Genomic DNA, 16,727 nt, shown 5'->3' with positions numbered 1-16,727 from the left:
ATTTCAGTGCAGAGGATATAAAATGAAAAGTATCCTTTGTCTTTTTTGTAAATAGTTTCATAGATGATGGTCATGGGTAACTTAGGGGTAACTATTTTTCAAACCAAGAAACCCTATATTGAAAACGAACTACTTCATGTTCATCATTTCATCATTCTCTTAAAATGTGTCATTAAATCAGTGTCAAGTACTTGTGTTTGAGAAATATTATAGAATTCCTAAAAGACATGTCAGTATATCATGACATATACTGATAAATGTGTTGAAGAAGGACACATTCAGAGAAGGAAAGAGACTGATGGTTGGGGGAGTGCTATTTTAGAAAGGCTGTACTGCCTTCCTAGCTATCCCTTGAATGCGCCAAGCATATCCGCATCTCAGGTCCTTTGTACTTGCTACTGCTTCTGCCTGGAATGCTTTCTGAGAATTGCATCAGTTATTTTTCTCACTTCACTCCAGGCTCTGACCACCCTGTCAAAAGTAGCATCTTCTACCACTCTATTCCTTTTCCCTCTTCTTCATGTGTTCCTCACCATCGGACCATGGGAACTGAAGAGACTCAAAGAAATTCTTTGATAAATCCTTAGCTGTCTGAACTCTTACTACTTGCCCTCTGAAATTCAGGAATTGAAGATTTTAAAACTAGCTCTCTCTTTTTTTCTAATTTTATTTTTTGGCCATGCCATGTGGCATGTGAGATCTTAGTTCCCCCATCAGGGATCGAACCTGTGCCCCCTGCACTGGAAGCACGGAGTCTTAACCACTGGACCACCAGGGAAGTCCCTAAAACTGTCTCTTGCTATTTGATCTGGATATATCCAAATCAGGAACCAAGTAATTTTGTGTAGTAAGGGGTACTTGTTTTCTTTGTAGCACTTGTCTTTGATTTGCTTGTCTTTCTGCCTGTTTATCTACCTGTCTTCCTCACTAAAACATTAGTTGCCTGGTGGCTGGGACTTTGTTTTTTTCACTGCTGTATCTTCATCACCTGGAACAGTGCCTGGCATCAATTCTCAGTAAATATGTGTTGAATAAATGTGTTAATACATGAATGAATCCATCTGGCCCAATATCATCTAAATTTTAAAAATATGTGATTATATGGAAAAGGCTTATTTCACATTATTAAGTTTTAAGAAACAGGATATGGGATTATATACACAGTATGATTTACATTTAAAAATTTTTGGATCTTTGCATGTGTTTATTTATTCATTCATTTCTTGAAAGAAAACTTATTGAGCCTCTCCTATGTATCCATTCTTTGTTACGTATTCTGTCATCTACAGTTTCATGAGAAGACAGATACTGAAATAACAGTAAATGAATGCCATCTTTCCCCCTGCACTGCTCTTCAGCTATGTTGATCTTTCGGTTTCTCTAACTTCTTTGCACAGGTTATATCATTATGTGCTTAATATCTGTCTCCCTCTGTATTGTAAATTCTGTGAGGCTAGGGACCATGATACCATTTAATTATCAATACCTAGCTCAATGCCTAATATATAGTAGGTACTCAATAAACATTTGTTGGGTGAATGAATGAATGAATGAATGAACAAACGATTAGAAGAATTGTTCCTACATAGTAGGAACACCATATCTAATCTTTAATGGAAGTTATGGGAAGTAAATTTCAAGCTACGATCTAAAGAATGAGGAGGAATTAGCAAGTGAAGAAGACCAGGCAGAGGTTCTGAAGCTAAAACTTAGATTTTATCCTAAAAGCAATAGAAGAGTTTTAAGCAAAAAAGTGGCACTATCAAACCAATTTTCACTGGTGTTAGGAACACACTGTATGGGCAGTGCTAGACCAGAGAGATTGGTTGGGAGACTTTAGTGATAGATGCCAGTGACCTATGTTTGGTTCTCGGCCATGCAGAAGGAGAGACATGGATACATTTGAGAGATTTTTAGAAGGCATAATCAGTAACTGGGGATAACAAGGGAAAGGGAACAGTTAAGTATTATCCCAAGCCTTTGCCTTAGGTAACTAAGGGGATCCTAGGGCCTTTCACTGAAACTGGGGACTCAGAAGGAAGAACCACTTGAGGAGAAAAGAGCCTGAGGTACCCTTGAGCCCTATCTAATTGAGGCTGAGCATTAAGGACTTGGTTAAACAGCTGATTTTTCTAGATATAGATACTTAGAAAAGTGCCTGAAAAGAAATAATCAAAATGTTAATTTGGAACTCTAGGTATATTTCTAAAATTCTCTTATTAAGTTTTGGTTTTCATTATTAGTGTGTTTTATGAAGGAAAAATAATAAACTTAAAACTTATATTAAGATCTGCTATAGGAAACACTGTACCAAAAACCACAAAGGACAAAAAGCTAAGACCTCCTTAGGTAAAATACGGGCTATTTTCAGTGAGAATAAATGAGTGGTCCTGAATAGAAGTCCATTGTGCAAGGGGTTCGCCATTATGGTATGTGTGTGTTTTGTGGTGTCATTTGAAAATTTAACCTTATTGGTCAGAAAAGTTCTGCTAGAGGCAAAGATTGTTTCTTCTTCATCCATTTATCAGCCCTCAGCACAGACCCTGGCATTTACTAATGGTTCAAGTGAAAGCTATTATTTTAGCTTTGTTATTAATTCATTTATTTTTGTTTATATCACTATTCACCACATTTGTTTATACAGTGATGTTATTTGTGTCATCTTGGTTTTTAGGTAGATTGGGGTCAACTGGACTATTTAGTTGTTGACATGCCACCAGGAACTGGAGATGTGCAGTTATCAGTCTCACAGAATATTCCTATTTCAGGTAACTCTTTCTTTTTTTTTTTTTTTTGTAGTAAAATTGTTTCACAATGTTGTGTTAGTTTCTGCTGTACAATGAAGTGAATCAGCTATATGCACACCCATATCCCCTCCCTATTGGAACTCCCACCCCCCCATCCCACCCATCTAGGTCGTCACAGACCACCAAACTGAGCTCCCTGTGCTATATAAGGTTTCTACTAGCTATCTATTTTACACATGGTAGTGTATTTATGTCAAACCTAATCTCCCAGTTCGTCCCACCCTCCCCTTACCCCCGTGTCCACATGTCCGTTCTCTACGTCTACATCTCTATTCCTGCCCTACAAAAATAGGTTCATCTGTACCATTTTTCTAGATTCCATGTATATGCGTTCATATATGATATTTGTTTTTCTCTTTCTGGTTTACTTCACTCTGTATGACAGACTCTAGGTCCATCCACATCTCTACAAAAGATCCAATTTCATTCCTTTTTATGGCTGAGTAATATTCCATTGTATATATGTGCCACATCTTCTTTATCCATTCATCTGTCAATGGACACTTAGGTTGCTTCCATGTCCTGGCTATGTAAATAGTGCTGCAGTGAACATTGTGGTACATGACTCTTTTTGATGTGGTTTTCTCAGGGTATATGCCCGGCAGGGGATTCCTGGGTCATATGGTAGTTCTATTTTTAGTTTTTTAAGAAACCTCCATATTGTTCTCCCTAGTGGCTGGATCAATTTACATTCCCACCAGCAGTGCAAGAGGGTTCCCTTTTCTCCACACCCTCTCCAGCATTTATTGTTTGTAGATTTTTTGATGATGGCTGTTCTGACTGGTGTGAGGTGATACCTCATTGTAGTTTTGATTTGCATTTGTCTAATAAATAGTGATGTTGAGCATCTTATTGGTGAAATTTAGGTCTTTGGCCCATTTTTTAACTGAGGTGTTTGTTTTTTTGATATTGAGCTCCATGAGCTGTTTATATACTTTGGAGAGTAATCCTTTGTCCACTGATTCATTTGCAAATATTTTCTCCCAAACTGAGGGTTGTCTTTTCATCTTGTTTATGGATTCCTTTGCTGAGCAAAAGCTTTTAAGTTTCCTTAGGTCCCATATGTTTATTTTTGTTTTTATTTTCATTACTCTAGGAGGTGGGTAAAAAAGATCTTCCTGTAGTTTATGTCCAAGAGTGTTTTTCCTATGTTTTCCTCTAAGAGCTTTTTTTTCTTAACAACTTTATTGGAGTGTAATTGCTTTAAAATGGTGTGTTAGTTTCTGCTTTATAACAAAGCGAATCAGCTATACATATACATATATCCCCACATCTCCTCCCTTTTGTGTCTCCCTCCTACCCTCCGTATCCCACCCCCTCTAGGTGGTCATAAAGCACTGAGCTCATTACCCTGTGCTATGCAGCTGCTTCCCACTAGCTATCCATTTTACTTGTGGTACTGTATATATGTCCATGCCACTCTCTCACTTCGTCCCAGCTTACCCTTCCCACTCCCCGTGTCCTCAAGTCCATTCTCTACGTCTGCATCTTTATTCCTGTCCTGCCCCTAGGTTCTTCAGAACCATTTTTTTTTTTTAGATTCCATATATATGTCTTATACAGTATTTGTTTTTCTCTTTCTGACTTCACTCTGTATGACAGACTCTAGGTCCATCTACCTCACTACAAATAACTCAATTTCATTTCCTCTTATGGCTGAGTAATATTCCATTGTATATATGTGCCACATCTTCTTTATCCATTCATCTGTTGGTGGACACTTAGGTTCCTTCCATGTCCTGGCTCTTGTAAATAGAGCTTCAGTGAACATTGTGGTACATGGCTCTTTTTGAATTATAGTTTTCTCAGGGTATATGCCCAGTAGTGGGATTGCTGGGTCGTAGGGTAGTTCTATTTTTACTTTTTTAAGGAACCTCCATACTTTTCTCCATAGTGGCTGTATCAATTTACATTCCCACCAACAGTGCAGTGTCAGAGGATTCCCTTTTGTCCACACCCTCTCCAGCATTTATTTGTAGATTTTTTGATGATGGCCATTCTGACTGGTGTGAGGTGATACCTCATTGTAGTTTTGATTTGCATTTCTCTAATGATTAGTGATGTTGAGCATCCTTTCATGTGTTTTTTGGCAATCTGTATATCTTCTCTGGTGAAATGTCTGTTTAGGTCTTCTGCCCATTTTTCAATTGGGATGTTTGTTTTTTTGATACTGAGCTGCATGAGCTGCTTGTATATTTTGGAGATAATCCTTTGTCAGTTGCTTCATTAGCAAATATTTTTTCCTATTCCAGGGTTTGTCTTTTCATCTTATTTATGGTTTCCTTTGCTGTGCAAAAGCTTTTAAGTTTCATTAGGTCCCATTTGTTTATTTTTGTTTTTATTTCCATTTCTCTAGGAGGTGGTTCAAAAAGGATCTTGCAGTGATATATTTCATAGAGTGTTCTGCCTGTTTTCCTCCAAGAGTTTTATAGTGTCCAGTCTTATATTTGGGTATTTAATCCATTTTGAGTTTATTTTTGTGTATGGTGTTAAGGGAGTGTTCTACTTTTATTCTTTTTCATGTAGCTGTCCAGTTTTCCCAGCACCACTTATTGAAGAGGCTGTCTTTTCTCCATTGTATGTTCTTGCCTCCTTTGTCATAAATTAGGTGACCATATGTGCGTGGGTTGATCTCCAGGCTTTCTATCCTGTTCCATTGATCTATATTTCTGTTTTTCTGCCAGTACCATACTATCTTGATTACTGTAGCTTTGTAGTATAGTTTGAAGTTGGGGAGCCTGATTCCTCCAGCTCCGTTTATCTTTCTCAAGATTGCTTTGGCTTTTCGGGGTCTTTTGGGTTTCCATACAAATTGTAAAATTTTTTGTTCTAATTCTGTGAAGAATGCCATTGTTAGTTTGATGGGGATTGCATTGAATCTGTACATTGCTTTGGGTAGTATAGTCATTTTCACAATATTGATTCTTCGAATCCAAGAACATGGTATATTTCTCAGTGTGTTTATGTCATCTTTGATTTCTTTCATAAGTGTTTTATAGTTTTCTGATTACAAGTCTTTCACCTCCTTAGGTAGGTTTATTCCTAGGTATTTTATTCTTTTTGTTGCAATGGTAAATGGAAGTGTTTCCTTAATTTTTCTTTCTGATTTTTCATCATTAGTGTATAGGAACGCCAGATTTCTATGCATTAATTTTGTATCCTGCAACCTTACGAAATTCAATGAGTAGTTCTAGTAGTTTTCTAGTGCCATCTTTAGGATTATCTGTGTATAGTATCATGTCATCTGCCAACAGTGATAGTTTTACTTCTTCTTTTCCAATTTGTATTCCTTTTATTTCGTTTTCTTCTCTGATTGCCGTGGCTAGGACTTCCAAAACTTTGTTGAATAAGAGTGGTGAGAATGGACATCCTTGTCTTGTTCCTATCTTAGTGGAAATGCTTTCAGTTTTTCACCATTTAGTAAGATGTTTGCTGTGTGTTTGTCATATATGGCTTTTATTATTTTTAGGTAGGTTCCCTCTGTGCCCATTTTCTGGAGATTTTTTATCATAAACCGGTGTTGAATTTTGTCAAAAGGTTTTTCTGCATCTATTGAGATGATCATATGGTTTTTATTCCTTAATTTGTTAATATGGTGTATCACGCTGATTGATTTGCATATACTGAAGAATCCTTGCATTCCTGGGATAAATCCACTTGATCATGCCGTGTGATCATTCTAATATGTTGCTGGATTCTGTTTGGTAGTATTGAGGATTTTTGCTTCTATGTTCATCAGTGATATTGGTCTGTAACTTTCTTTTTTTGTGATATCTTTGTCTGGTTTTAGTATCAGGGTGATGGTGGCTTCATAGAATGAATTTGGGGGTATTACTCCCTCTGCAGTTTTTTGGAAGAGTTTGAGAAAGATGGGTGTTAGCTCTTCTCTAAATGTTTGATAGAATTAGCTTGTGAAGCCATCTGGTCCTGGACCTTTGTTTGTTGGAAGATTTTTAATTACGGTTTCAATTTCATTACTTTGATAAGTCTGTTTATATTTTCTAATTCTTCTTGGCTCAGTCTTGGAAAATTGTATCTTTCCAAGAATTTGTCCCTTTCTTTGTGGTTGTTCATTTTATTGGCATATAGTTGTTTGTAGTAGTCTCTTATAATCTTTTGTATTTCTGTAGTGTCAGTTATGAATTCTTTTTCATTTCTAATTTTATTGTTTTGCATCCTCTCCCTTTTTTTCTTGTTGAGTCTGGCTAAAGGTTTATCAATTTTGTTTATCTTCTCAAAGAACCAGCTTTTAGTTTTATTGATCTATTGTTTCTTCATTTCTGTTTTATTTATTTCTGCTCTGATCTTTATGATTTCTTTCCTTCTACTGACTTTGGGTTTTCTTTGTTCCTATTTCTCTAGTTGCTTTAGGTGTAAGGTTAGATTGTTTATTTGACATGTTTCTTGTTTGTTGAAGTGAGAATGAATTGCTATAAACTTCCCTCATTGAACTGCTTTTGCTGCATCCCCTACGTTTTGGGTTGTTGTGGTCGTTCATTTCTTTTTTTTTTTTTTTTTTTTTGCGGTACGCGGGCCTCTCACTGTTGTGGCCTCTCCTGTTGCGGAGCGCAGGCTCAGCGGCCATGGCTCACAGGCCCAGCTGCTCCGCGGCATGTAGGATCTTCCCAGACCGGGGCACGAACCCGTGTCCCCTGCATCGGCAGGCGGACTCTCAACCACTGCACCACCAGGGAATTCCCCATTTCTATGTAATTTTTTATTTATTTGATTTCTTCAGTGATCTCTTGGTTATTTAGTAGCACGCTGTTTAGTCTCCATGTATTTGTGTTTTTTACAGTTTTTTTTCTGTAATTAATTACCAGTCTCATAGCATTGTGTTCAGAAAAGATGCTTGATTCAATTTCCATTTTCTTAAATTTTCCAAGGCTTGATTTGTGAGCCCAGGTTTGATCTATCTTGTAGAGTGTTCTGTGTGCACTTGAGAAGAAGTATATTCGGCCACTTTTGGGTGGACAGTCCTATAAATAACAATTAAGTCCATCTTATTTAATGTATCATTTAAAGCTTGTTTCCTTATTTATTTTCATTTTGGTTGATCTGTCCATTGGTGAAAGTGGGGTGTTAAAGTCCCCTACTATGATTCTGTTACTGTCAATTTCCCCTTTTATGGCTATTAGCATTTGCCTTATGTATTGAGGTGCTCCTATGTTGGGCACATATATATTTATAATTGTTATATATTCTTCTTGGATTTATCCCTTGATCATTATGTATTGTCCTTCCTTATCTCTTGTAACAGTCTTTATTTTAAAGTCTATTTTATCTGATAAGAGTATTGCTACTCCAGCTTTCTTTTGATTTCCATTTGCAAGGAATATCTTTTTCCATCCCTTCATTTTAAGTCTATATGTGTCCCTTGGTCTGAAGTGGGTCTCTTGTTGACAGCACATATACAGGTCTTGTTTTTGTATCCATTCAGCCAGCCTGTGTCTTTTGTTTGGAGCAGTTAATCCGTTTACATTCAAGGTTATTATTGATATCTGTGTTTTTATTACCATTTTTTTAATTGTTTTGGGTTTGTTTTCATGGGTCTTTTTCTTCTCTTGTGTTTCCCGCCTAGAGAAGTTCCTTCAGCATTTGTTGTAGAGCTGGTTTGGTGGTGTTTAATTCTCTTAGCTTTTGCTTGTCTGTAAAGCTTTTGATTTCTCTGTGAATCTGAATGAGATCCTTGGTTGATAGAGTAATCTCGGTTGTAGGATTTTCTCTTTCATCACTTTAAGTACATCCTGCCACTCCCTTCTGGCCTGCAGAGTTTCTGCTGAAGAATCAGCTGATAACATCATGAGGATTTCTTTGTATGTTGTTTTTGCTTTTCCGTTACTGCTTTTTTTCTTTGAATTTAATTTTTGTTAGTTTGATTAACGTGTGTCTTGGTGTGTTCCTCCTAGGGTTTATCCTGTATGGGACTCTCTGCACTTCCTGGACTTGGGTGACTATTTCCTTTCCCATATTAGGGAAGTTTTCAAATATAATCTCTGCAAATATTTTCTCAGACCCTTTCTTTTTCTCTTCTTCTTTTGGAACCCCTATAATTTGAATGTTGGTGTGTTTAGTGTTTGCCCAGAGGTCTCTGAGATTGTCTTCAATTCTTTTCATTCTTTTCCCTTTATTCTGCTCCTTGGCAGTTATTTCCCCTGTTGTCTTCCAGCTCACTTATTCGGTCTTCTGCCTCAGCTATTCTGTTATTAATTCCTTCTAGTGTATTTTTTATTTCAGTTATTTTGTTGTTCATCGCTGTTTGTTTGTTCTTTAGTTTTTCTAGATCTTTGATAAACATTTCGTGTATTTTCTCCATCCGTGCCACCATTCTATTTCCGAAATTCTGGATCATCTTTACTATCATTACTCTGAATTATTTTTCAGGTACGTCACCTATTTCCTCTTCATTTATTTGGTCCTGTAGGTTTTTACCGTGCTCCTTCATCTGTGACATATTTTTTTGTCACCCTCCCCCCCCACTTTTTTTTGATGGGTGGGATAGTGTTCCGGTCTTACTGGTTGTTTGGCCTGAGGCTTCCAGCAGTGGAATTTGTAGGCTGTTGGTTAGAGCTGGGTCTTGGTGCTGAGATGAGGACCTCTGGACGACCTCACTCGAATTAATATTCCCTGGGGTCTGAGATTGTCTGTTAATCCAGTGGTTTGGGCTCAGAGCTCCTACCGCAGGAGCTCTGGCCCAACCCCGGGCTCACAAACCAAGATCCCGCAAGCTGTGCTGGGCGGAAAAAAAGAAAAGGAGCAGAACAATAACAAAGAGTAAAACATAAGATTAGAAAACTAACAGATATGTTAGAAAGAATAAAAAATAAAAATATAGTTGAAACAACAAGCAGAAGGTAAAACAGAACCACAATAGTAAAAAAAGAGGGGAGAAAAAAAAAAGCCAGAAAAGACCTTGGCTGTGAGGGGCGGGCCTTAGGCAGGGGGTGGGGTTTAGGTAGTATGTGGAGCCTATGCTTAGGACCCATGGGGCTGGAAAAGACCCTGGGGGTGGGGTAAGGGGTGGGGCTTAGGCTCAATGCAGCAGGAGGGGCCCAGGAGTGCCTCTGGCCTTGGAGGTTGGAGGACCAGGTCCAGGACCCCAGCAGGTTCACTAGGCCCCAGTGGGCGAGGGAAACTCTAGGCGCATTGCCCCCTATCCTCCGATCCCGAAGGACCCCTTCCCATTGGCGTTTCTTCTTCTCCACACGCTCCCCCATGCCTCTTGGAGCCACGTGGCCAGAGGAGGCCCCAGGAGGCAGAGGACCAGACCTGGACCCCCACAGCTGGAGGGGCCCTTGCAGAATGAAGGACCAGGCCCAGGAGCCCAGCAGGCTTCCAGGGGCCTGAGTGGGCAGGGGAAACGCTAGACACACTCCCCCCTGATCCTACAGGCTCCCCAGGTTCCCCAGGGGATCCCGTGTGGGAACCCCTCCCCCCTCCCAGCCACCCCTCAGGGGCATGGGTCCTGTCTGGCCTTCACTTCTCCTCTTCCTTCACTCCCCCCACGTCCTACCTGGTCACTCTGGTTCCTCCACATCTCCTTGGGCATCAAGGTCCCCACCAGCGTCCACAGGTGCCCTAGTTGTGGGGAGATGTGAGCTCCACATCTTCCCGTGCTGCCATCTTGACTCTGCCCCGCTATTTCAGGTAACTCTTAAAGTTTAAATTAATTTATGCTATCTTTGATGTTTTGTTATTGCCATACAAAAAAACACACTTCATGACAGGCAAACATTTTTATCTCTTAAAAAACATTAAATTTTTTAAATTAAAAAACATATAAATTTACCTTTAGAGATCTGATTCATGAACTAAATTTTTCAAAGTATTTCCAGAATAAACATGTTTACAAAACATAGACACTTTGAAAAGGTGGTGATGTATGTCTGTGTTCTAGAAAAGAAGTAGTGCTTAAGTATTGTTTAGGTAAAACATGGCTATTTAGTGCATAGCTCTCCAGCACTTATAGCATAGTGCTTGATATGTGGCAGGCACTCAGTAATAATTTATTGAGTAAATGCTTAATAAGAATATATATTGGGAAAATTTGGCTTTTTGATAAATACAACCATGGGAAAATTTGATATCCTGCTAATTAGTTAATGTTAAAGTTGAGAGCTGTAAACATTAGTTTACATCAAATGCACAATACTTCAGTATGGTAGTGGATATGTTTTTTATGCTATGGATTTTAATGTTACTATTAGCTTTTATGTTGAATCTGTTTCTAAGGATTTTCCTAGATCCCAATGGAGAAATAGTTGTAAATCTCTCTTATATACATATGAGGACTTTGGGGAAAATAATGGAAGTTTTAAATGTCTTTTTAAATCAGTTATTTATTGGTAATAAATAACCAAGAGATATCACTGACAATTATCAGAAGGTTTAGAAATTAAGTATTTGATAATATATACACATTGTTTGGAAATATTGTCACTAATACTTATGTGTATTTTTGATGTTTTAGATAGATTTATAACCTTTCTGAAGTCTGAGGCTTTTTCTTTGTTGAGGCAAATTGTAAAGTGTGAAATGGGGGTAAAGTGAAGTAACATAGGAAAATAATTCATCTTTTTTGTAGTAAGTGTTCTATATAGTCTGCTTCTTTTTTTTAAGTAGTTTTGGGACTTTTGTATTTTTAAATATTAAGAATGGTCACTAAGGTGGCTGGCAGCAAAGAGCCTGAGAGGGTGGCCTCCCCAGGGCCTCACCTGGCTGCCTGGTAGCCCAGGAGAAGGAGGAAGGAGAAAGGAGGCTCATGGATGTGGCAGCCCCTGCCCACGGTGGGGAGAGATACTTGAGACTACTAGTGGTGGCTGCCTGCAGCCCCTGGTGGCTGCTGACTTTGCTGCTAGAGTGCACCTGCTGGCCGGTGGGTCCTGAAGTCCAGGACACCTGGCGGCTCCTGGACTGCCACACACTCTTCTTGTTCTTCCTGGTGGTAATGCAGGCAGGCTGCTCAAAGCCACCAAAATCCAGGTGCACGAGCAACGGCAGCTCGTCAAAGATGTTCTGCAAATTCTCCCCAGCAGGCAGGTACAGGTAGTTCTTGGAATACTGGGCTGAGGAGATCATGCCCAGTCTGAACTCCTCTGAGTGGCTCTTGAACTTGAACTTGGGAAAGCGGGTGTTGTTGATTCGCAGGAAGTTCTTCGTGGACTGAACAAGCTGCAGGTTCCGCTCCTGGAAGTTCTCTGGATCAGCCGTGTGGCTGACAAGGTCTTGGTGCTCTGGGCAGGTGTCAGGCCTGAGCCTCGGAGGTGGGAAACCTGAGTGTAGGACATTGGACCGCCAGAGACCTCCTGGCCCCAGATAATATCAGTCGGTGAGAGCTCTCCCAGAGATCTCCATCTCAACACTAAGACCCAGCTCCACTCAACGACCAGCAGGCTCCAGTGCTGGACGCTCCATGCCAAACAACTAGCAAGACAGGAATACAACCCCACCCATTAGCAGAGTCTGCCTAAAATCTTAACGAGTTCACAGACACCACAAAACACACCACCAGACATGGTCCTTCCCACCAGAAATACAAGATCCAGCCCCATTCACCAGAACACAGGCACCAGTCCCCTCCACCAGGAAGCCTACACAAGCCACTGAACCAACCTTACCCACTGGGGCAGGCACCAAAAACAATGGGAACTACAAACCTGCAGTCTGTGAAAAGGAGACCCCAAACACAGTAAGTTAAGCAAAATGAGAAGGCAGAGAATTACACAGCAGTTGAAGGAACAAGGTAAAAACACACATAACCAAACAAATGAAGAGGAAATAGGCAGTGTACCTGAAAAAGAATTCAGAGGAATGATAGTAAAAAGATGGTCCAAATCTTGGAAATAGAATGGAGGAAGTACAAGAAATATTTAACAAGGGCCTAGAAGAACTAAAGAGCAAACAAACAATGGTGAACAACACAATAAATGAAACTAAAAATTCTTTAGAAGGAATCAATAGCAGTATAACTGAGGCAGAAGAACGGAGAATTGACCTGGAAGATAAAATAGTGGAAATAACGACCGCAGAGCAGAATAAAGAAAAAAGAATGAAAAGAATTGAGGACAGGCTCAGAGACCACTGGGACAACATTAAACGCACCAACATTAGAATAATAGGGGTCCCAGAAGAAGAAGAGAAAAAGAAAGGATCTGAGAAAATATTTGAATAGATTATAGTTGAAAACTTCCCTAATATGGGAAAGGAAACAGTCAATTAAGTCCAGGAAGCACAGAGAGTCCCATACAGGATAAATCCAAGGAGAAACACGCAAAGACACAAACTATCAAAAATGAAATACAAAGAAAAAATATTAAAAGCAGCAAGGGAAAAGAACAAATAACATACAACAGAATCCCTATAAGGTTAACAGCTGATCTTTCAGCAAAAACTCTGCAAGGTAGAAGGGAGTGGCAGGACATATTTAAAATGATGAAATGGAAGAACCTACAACCAAGATTACTTTACCCAGCAAGGATCTCATTCAGATTCAACGGAGAAATTAAAACCTTTACAGACAAGCAAAAGCTAGTAGAATTTAGTACTACCAAACCAGCTGTACAACAAATGCTAAAGAAATTTCTCTAGGCAGGAAACACAAGAGAAGAAAAAGGCCTACAATAACAAACCCAAAACAAGAAAATGGTAATAGGAACATACATATTGATAATTACCTTAAATGTAAATGGATTAAATGCTCCCACCAAAAGACATAGACTGGCTGAATGGATACAAAAAAAAAAGACCTGTATATATGCTGTATACAAGAAATACACTTTAGATCAAGGGACACATCCAGACTGAAAGTGAGGGGATGGAAAAGAGATTCCATACAAATGGAAATCAAAAGAAAGCTGGGGTAGCAATTCTCATATCAGACAAAATAGACGTTAAAATAAAGACTAGTACAAGAGACAAAGGAGGACACTACATAATGATCAAGGGATCAATCCATGAAGAAGATATAAGAATTGGAAATATTTATGCACCCAACATAGGAGAACCTCTATACATAAGGCAAATGCTAACAGCCATGAAAGGGGAAATCGACAGTAACACAATCATTGTAGGGGACTTTAACACCCCACTTTCACCAATGGACAGATCAACTGAAATGAAAATAAATGAGAAAACACAAGCTTTAAGTGGTACATTAAACAAAATGGACTTAATTGATATTTACAGGACTTTCCATCCAAAAACAACAGAATACACTTTCTTCTCAAGTGCTCTTGGAACATTCTGCAGAATAGATCATATCTTGGGTCACAAATAAGCCTTTGTTTAAGAAAATTGAATTCGTATCAAGTATCTTTTCCGACCACAATGCTATGAAACTAGATATCAATTACAGGAAAAAAGTGTAAAAAGTACAAACACATGGAGGCTAAACAATACACTACTAAATAAACAAGAGATCACTGAAGAAATCAAAAAGGAAATTTAAAAATACTTAGAAACAAGTAACAATGAACACATGACGACCCAAAACCTATGGGATGCAGTAAAAGCAGTTATAAGAGGGAAGATTATAGCAATACAATCCTACCTCAAGAACCAAGAAAAATCTCAAATAAACAACCTAACCTTACACCTAAAGCAATTAGAGAAAGAACCAAAAAACTCCACAGTTAGCAGAAGGAAAGAAACCATAAAGATCAGATGAGAAATAAATGAAAAAGAAGTGAAAAAAATGATAGCAAAGATCAATAAAACTATAGCTGGTTTTTTGAGAAGATAAACAAAATTGATAAACCATCAGCAAGATTCATCAAGAAAAAAGGGAGAAGACTTAAATCAACAGAATTAGAAATGAAAAAGGAGAAGTAACAACTGACACTGCAGAAATACAAAGGATCATGAGATGTTACTACAAGCAACTATATGCCAATAAAATGACAACCTGTTAGAAATGGACAAATTCTTAGAAAAGCACAACCTTCCGAGACTGAACCAGGAAGAAATAGAAAATATAAACAGACCAATCACAAGCACTGAAATTGAGACTGTGATTAAAAATCTTCCAACAAACAAAAGTCCAGGACCAGATGGCTTCACAGGCAAATACTATCAAACATTTAGAGAAGAGCTAATACCTATCCTTCTCAAACTCTTCCACAATATAGCAGAGGGAGGAACACTCCCAAACTCATTCTACAAGGCCACCATCACCCTGATACGAAAACCAAACAAAGATGTCACAAAGAAAGAAAACTACAGGCCAATATCCCTGATGAACATAGATGCAAAAATCCTCAATAAAATACTAGCAAACAGAATCCAGCAGCACATTAAAAGGATTGTACACTATGATCAAGTGGGGTTTATCCCAGGAATGCAAGGATTCTTCAATATACAGAAATCAATCAATGTGATACACCATACTAACAAATCGAAGGAGTAAAACCATATGATCATCTCAATAGATGCAGAAAAAGCTTTCAACACCCATGTATGATAAAAACCCTCCAGACGGTAGGCATAGAGGGAGCTTACCTCAACCTAATAAAGGCCATATATGACAAACCCACAGCCAGCATCGTTCTCAATGGTGAAAAACTGAAAGCATTTCCACTAAGATCAGGAACAACACAGGGATGTCCACTCTCACTACTGTTATTCAACATTGTTTTGGAAGTTTTAGCTACAGTGATCAGAGATGAAAAAGAAATAAGAGGAATCTAAATTGGAAAAGAAGTAAAGCTGTCACTGTTTTCTGATGACATGATAGTATACATAGAGAATCCTAAAGATGCTACCAGAAAACTACTAGAGCTAATCAATGAATTTGGTAGAGTAGCAGGACAGAAAATTAATGCACAGAAATCTTTTGCATTCCTATACACTAATGATGAAATATCTGAAAGAGAAATTAAGGAAACACTCCCATTTCCAATGCAACAAAAAGAATAAAGTACCTAGGAGTAAACCTGCCTATGGAGACAAAAGACCTGCATGCAGAAAACTATAAGACACTGGTGAAAGAAATTAAAGATGGTACAAACAGATGGAGAGATATACCATATTCTTGGACTGGAAGAATCAACATTGTGAAAATGACTCTACTACTCAAAGCAATCTACAGATTCAATGCAATCCCTTATCAAAGTACCAGTGGCATCTTTCACAGAACTAGAACAAAAACTTTCACTATTTGTATGGAAACACGAGAGACCCCAAATAGCCAAACAGTCTTGAGAGAGATAAATGGAGCTGGAGGAATCACACTCCCTGACTTCAGACTGTACTACAGAGCTACAGTAATCAAGACAGTATGGTACTGACACGCAAACAGAAATATAGATCAGTGGAACAGAATAGAAGGCCCAGAGAGAAACCCACACACTTATGGTCACCTTATCTTTGATACAGGATGCAAGAATATACAATGGAGAAAAGACATCCTTTTCAATAAGTGGTGCTGGGAAAACTGGACCGCTACATGTAAAAGAATGAAATTAGAACACTCCCTAACACCATATACAAAAATAAACTCAAAATGGGTTACAGACCTAAATGTATGGCCAGACACTATAAAACTCTTAGAGGAGAACGTAGGCAGAACCCTCTATGACATATATCACAGCAAGATCCTTTTTGACCCACCTCCTAGAGATATGGAAATAAAAGCAAAAATGAACAATTTTGAGCTAATGAAACTTAAAAGCTTTTGCACAGCAAAGGAAACCATGAACAAGATGAAAAGGCAACCCTTGGAATGCGAGAATATAATTGCAAATGAAGCAACTGACAAAGGGTTAATCTCCAAAATATACAAGCAGCTCATGCAGCTCAATATCAGGAAAACAAACAACCCATTTCAAAAATGGGCAGAAGACCTAAATAGACATTTCCCCAAAGATATACAGATTGCCAACAAACACACGAAAGGATGCTCAACATCACTAATCATTAGAGAAA

The 16,727-nt window shown here is 38.6% G+C and overlaps 1 protein-coding gene across 5 annotated transcripts in view; it reads left to right on the top strand.

Annotated features, from left to right (window-relative positions):
* Nucleotides 1-16,727, top strand: part of NUBPL (NUBP iron-sulfur cluster assembly factor, mitochondrial) — a gene marked incomplete at its 5' end in the record, with an annotated part of 331,565 nt that overhangs the window by 259,554 nt on the left and 55,284 nt on the right. For all 5 annotated transcript variants that reach the window (XM_082853543.1, XM_082853541.1, XM_082853540.1 and 2 more), the window contains one exon: nucleotides 2,675-2,768. In XM_082853543.1, the coding sequence (XP_082709669.1) occupies nucleotides 2,675-2,768 (94 nt within the window). The remainder of the gene's footprint in view (nucleotides 1-2,674; nucleotides 2,769-16,727) is intronic.

Source organism: Leucopleurus acutus (assembly GCF_964270905.1).
Source record: "Leucopleurus acutus genome assembly, chromosome: 1".
NCBI classification, from domain to species: Eukaryota; Metazoa; Chordata; class Mammalia; order Artiodactyla; family Delphinidae; genus Leucopleurus; species Leucopleurus acutus.
The sequence above is the reverse complement of the archived record's forward strand: the minus strand, read 5'-3'. Positions and strand labels throughout refer to the sequence as shown.